The 5,355-nt window shown below is 37.8% G+C and overlaps 1 protein-coding gene across 1 annotated transcript; it reads right to left on the reverse strand.

Annotated features, from left to right (window-relative positions):
• Positions 1 to 1,749: 1,749 nt before the first annotated feature.
• Positions 1,750 to 5,092, reverse strand: LOC137938380 (uncharacterized). Its single transcript, XM_068783349.1, has 3 exons — positions 5,077 to 5,092; positions 3,618 to 3,837; positions 1,750 to 1,876 (listed from the first exon to the last, which is right to left on the reverse strand). Exons 1-3 carry the CDS (start codon positions 5,090 to 5,092, stop codon positions 1,750 to 1,752), a joined length of 363 nt encoding a protein of 120 aa, XP_068639450.1.
• Between the last annotated feature and the right edge of the window lie 263 nt (positions 5,093 to 5,355).

The raw sequence follows: 5,355 nt of genomic DNA on the forward strand, positions 1-5,355 counted from the left end.
AATTAGAAGAACCCGAAATAATTCACCTCTAAATACTCCATATTAAAGCAGATTAATGTAGTACCCCTCCGAATTGGTATCTACAGGGAGGGAGGGAGGGAGGCTAAGTGTTTTGACTGAACATTAAAAGACAATAGCGTTTTAGGAACTACCTTCTGGCTAAGTGTTATGACAGAACATTAAAAGACAGAAGCGTTTTAGGAACTACTTTCTGGAAGTTTTTACAACTATCTTTTCCTTCTGTTGTGATTGCTTTCATGCTTATACTTTTCATAATATTTGGCATCGTTTTTGTTACCTTAATACTTATTGCTTTTATTGTGTGTTGAGAATTTTTCGTTTTTGTTCATATTTACTACTTTATTTTAAGACGTTATTACAAAAATAGGATTAGATACAAGGTGAAGGATTTACCTTGGAAATTGGAAGTTCTTCTAGAAATCTTAATATAATAGACAAAATAACATGTAGGAGAAGTGTAGACCAAAGAGATATACAATTAGACGAAATAATAGATATAGATCAAGACATTACTATATTTAGCAAGAATTAATTAAACCTTCTTAACCCCAGACAATTATATAGAACAGGACCATTAAACTTTAATACCAGATTATTTAGACATTACCGAGAAATCCAGATTAGTTGTGTAGGACAAGATTCTGTTAACATTAACTTAATAGCAGAACAAGCCTTTAAAGAAATAGGGGTAAAAGGATTCATTTAGGTCTGATTGTAATAGGGGTAAAAGGATTAGGACGAAAATATCTAGGAACTAAAACCTTACTTAGTATCTACGATGATAGATGGACAGACCTAAAAAGGCAATGTTAGGAATCATTGAGGTAGATATGAATCAAAATGGAGGAATATTTTATTGCTCCCCCAGACTTCCTTTTTGGACTACAAGATTTTAGAAAATATATCAAAATAGGTATTCAGACAAAAGGATATGAATCCTTCGTAGGAAACAATCTTTTATTGTGTATTGAATTCTTAGGAAGGTGTACTTGTTCTAGCACTACTAGGTTCAAGGTTAAAATAGATGATGTAGTTAATTTAATAGGAAACAAAGGAATAAAATTAATTAAGCCTATTAAATATTCTCCAGACATTTTAGCAGGATTAGAATGGAGCCTTAAATTTATAGAAGAAAAAATAATCAGTCCTGAAGAAAGTATCATGTACACAGATACTAAAGGTAACATAAATATTAGATTTAATAGCTATGAACAAAAGAATATAGAAGATACGGAATCAATCTCTAGTGAAAATTATGACCTAGTCAATATAGAATTAGAAACAGATGAGATAATATACCCTAAAGAATTATATATATATATATATATATATTCAGAGAGAGAGAGAGAGAGAGAGAGAGAGAGAGAGAGACTGGTCTGTAGCTTTTATACCTAGGGCTTTTTAATAGGGATCATTTTTTTTTAAATCGATTTTGGTGAGGCGATTTGGCCTGCTCATTCATTCATGGGCTGCGATACTGTGAAAAGATCATGCTTGTAATGTTAGAGCTTAGGTGTTGTACGGGTTCAGTTATGCAGTGGAAAGTGGAATTTACTTTTACCTGTGTCGGCCTAGTTGCGTCCTTGGGATAACCCACACTAGTCAGCCTCCCTTGCATACAAATAGTTGGCACACAATAAACCTTTTCTCATTTACACAAATCTGTCTACATACAAGATATTCGAGCGCTCCTTTGAGTCTCTATGTCAATGTCTGATTGATTGGCACTCATCCAGCCCCCCTATTTATAGTTGGGGAAATTGCTGGCCACATGCCCCTTCGAATGTTCATGTGCTTCTTAGCGCATGCCTCCTCATGTACAACCGCCCCAGCTAACACCCCATGGCCCACGTGACTAGAAACCGTTTAGGAACCATTATAAGCTGAATTTTGATGGTAGTGCCTTTGGGAACCCGGGTTTGGATGATTTTGGCGGGGTGATTTTTTATCCGGGCGGCACTGCCATACTCTCTAACTGTGGCCCTCTCGGAATTGCTGACTCGACCATTGCTTAGCTCTCTGGTCTCCTTCACGGCTTGTGTATTTTTAAGGATCGCTTTAGTGTCTCCTTATCATGGAGGGAGACTCCAAGGTCGTCATCGGATGGTGCTCCACCTCATCCTTTCCCCCATGGCGTCACTGGCAGATTTTTCTTGATATTTTGGATATTGTATCCACCATTTCTTGTACTTCGTCTCATATACTAAGATCAGCCATTTCGGATGCTGATTTGTGTGCCTAGGTCCCCCCTTCAATCTCTTTTTGTTAGGAGAGGTCTCCCTTGATGTATCTTCCCTTTCTTTGAAATAAGTTTATTATCATTAAAAAAAAGTTGGCTACCACTAATCTGACTTGCCTCCATGCCTTGGTGTTCAGGCACTAGTCCGTATCTGTCCAGCCTATACGTGCAGTGCCTAGGGGTGACATCGAGTCGAGTCGAGCCGAGTTTGAATCTGCATATGTTCAAGCTGGGCTTGATTTAAATACTTCAAACTCAAGCTAGAGCCGAGCCCAGCCTTAAGCTTAAAATTGGAATTGAGCTTGAGCAGGGTTCAAGCTCCAACCTACATTTAAAACTTTGCATAAAATACAAGTCAAATAAACTGTGCATAAAATTATGCATAAATTTAACTTAAAATTAGGCATGACCTTTGTACATAAACTCTACATAAAATTGTCTATAAACTTTGCATAAAATTGTTTATAAACACTGCATAATATTATGCCAATGTGACTTATATAAAAACATGACCTATATACAAAATGTAACTTTTATATACATTTCCCACACTCTTGAGCCTACCCAAACTCGAACCTGTATACGTTCGAGCCTAGCCAAACTCGAACCTGTATATGTTCGAGCTTTGCTTGATTTGAATACTTTGAACTTGAGTTCGAACACAAGCTTAGCTTTGAGACTAAAATTGGAATCGAGCTCAAGCCCAAGAATTTTAACCAAATTTGAGCTCAAGCTCGAGTTGGGTTTGAACTTTAACCTACATTTAAAACTTTCCATAAAATACATATTTAATATTAAGTTCAAAGAATCCTAAAAGTATGGAAAACAAATAGAGATAATCTTGCATACCAGAGTTATTAAGAAACGAAATATGACTAGATCTATAACTCATAAAGGATCTCCAAATAATTTGTATTGTATAAATTCTGTACTACATTGCATGGAGAGACTAAGGATGAAGGAGATCAAATGGGAGAAATGAGCTTACCTGTGGCTGACATATATTCCGTGACTTTCGTCTGCGACGCCCAGGTCAGCAATGTCTAAATGCGGTTGTGCGATGAAGAGATTGAAAGCGCTGAAAATGGAACATGGCGGAAATAGGTTGAGGAAGGACTGAAATACGAAACTTTCGTAAAAATCTGAGCATGCATATTACTAGTGGTTGGTAATATGCATGCTCTCTTTTCTTTTCTTTTCCATTTTCCTTGCGCATCCAAACAAGGGAAACCACATTTCTCTTTTTTTCTCTCTTATTTTTCATGGGCATCCAAACAAGAGAATCGATCTTTTAGTCCCATTCCTCTTCTTGGGTAAATCTTTCTCAACGTCCGTCATTTTTGAATAACTGGTGCACCCAACACTGTCAATAATACCATACGGTTTGACATTGTGCATAGCCCCTTTAAGGAAAAACCTCGCGGAAGGGAGCCAGTCCTGGTTATGAAAAAGTTGAGTCTCATCCCTCTCCGACCACAGATCGTAGCCTCCAGAAAACTGAGACCTATTAGCCAAAGCCTTCAACTGCTCATCGGCTTTGATGGAAAAGAGAGTTGGGGCTCGCTCAAGCTCAGAAACTGCGGCTCTAAGTTCCGCCCACTGCTTCATTTTTTAAATCTGGCACTCACGGCAAAGACGGGCCTTTACGAGTTGTTTGGCTTTTGTGGCCTGCATCCGCTTCCACTGTCATTTTGAGACTCCGCCGAGGTAGGTACAAGGCCCCCCACCCAGTTTGTCACGAGGTCAGAAGAGCCTAAACTCACTTAGGCTAGCGGAACTCCAACTCCCGTGATAGCCTACCTTCAATTCGTCAAAGGTAGTACAACCTCTCACCCCTTAGATCAACGTTGCAAACTCCTTCCTCTCAAATGAAGCACTAGCAATGAAAAGATAGAAAGACAATGGAATAGTAAGAGAAAGTAACCTTGTATTAATACTAGAGAAGATTACAAGGAGTGGCCGTCCAAGGTGGAAGGCCAGCACTCTACAAAAACTCTCCTTCTCGTCTATGCTGAATGAATCTACAAGGGTTGAATGCCTTGGTATTTATAGGCTTCAACCCCTCCCTTCTCTCATGCTTCCGTCCAATGAGAGCAGAGATCCTCCCTTATCAAATCTCCTTAATTTGATCCTCTATTCAAATCACTTGATTTGCTCCTTTTTCTTAAAATTCGTTTTACCATTGTTATTTTCCTTAGACACTTTGTTAGCCGAATCATTCTTTCTCTCATATTCGGTTAACTTTTCAGCAGTAGATAAAGTTGAAGCTAATGTCTTTATTTCCCGTCTTCTCAATTCTTGCTCAACCCACGGGAAGTAAAGACATTAGCTTCAACTTTATCTACTGCTGAAAAGTTAACCGAATATGAGAGAAAGAATTATTCGGCTAACAAAGTGCCTAAGAAAAATAACAATGGTATAACGAATTTTAAGAAGAAGGAGAAATGGGAGAAGAAGTCATGGGCAAAGGACGCCAAGGCTAGGCCGGAAGAGAAGAAACGAGGGGACAAACAGAAAAAGAAGGTCCATTGTTTCATATGCGAGGGATTGTCTTAGAAAGAGGTATACAATACTAAATTGGAAATTACGGCCAGAAAAATAGAAAACTGTGAGGCAGAAATAACTCTTCTCAAACATAGATTAGATACAACAGAAAAAGATTCTTATGATGGTATCACTGTAGGGTTAGAAGAACCAGAAACTTCCTACGTATGTAACCAAGATAAATCTATTTCCAATATCCTTGTTAGAGCAAAGATTATTTTCCCTAACAAACAGTCCCTCGTGTTAGATGCTTTAGTAGATTCCGGCTGTACCAAATGTATTATCCATTGAAGATTAGTTCCTCTTTAGTTCCTTAAGAAAACCAATAAATAAGTGTTTAGCCAACACGTAGATGGTACCTATCACCCATATACAACCTATTTTGATGAAGGTAAAATTCAGTTCTTTACCAATTGTTCAACTTTTTCTGGATCTTATCCTTTACCTTTAACATGGGTTAGAGATCTCAAAGTCAAAGTAGACTTTATTTTAGGTCTTAATTTTATTCTTCATAACAATGGTTCACTTTACTTCTTGTTTGGAATGTCCTT

Source organism: Aristolochia californica, unplaced genomic scaffold, assembly GCF_029961685.1.
Source record: "Aristolochia californica isolate CCGP_79_NKW_82.1479 unplaced genomic scaffold, dmAriCali1.0.hap1 SCAF_8, whole genome shotgun sequence".
In the NCBI taxonomy this organism is placed as follows: Eukaryota; Viridiplantae; Streptophyta; class Magnoliopsida; order Piperales; family Aristolochiaceae; genus Aristolochia; species Aristolochia californica.

Coding starts and splice junctions, on each gene's coding strand:
- LOC137938380 (XM_068783349.1), bottom strand. Junction 1,877..3,617: donor GGTATTATTGACAGTGTTGG/GTGCACCAGTTA, acceptor AACGGTTTCTAG/TCACGTGGGCCATGGGGTGT.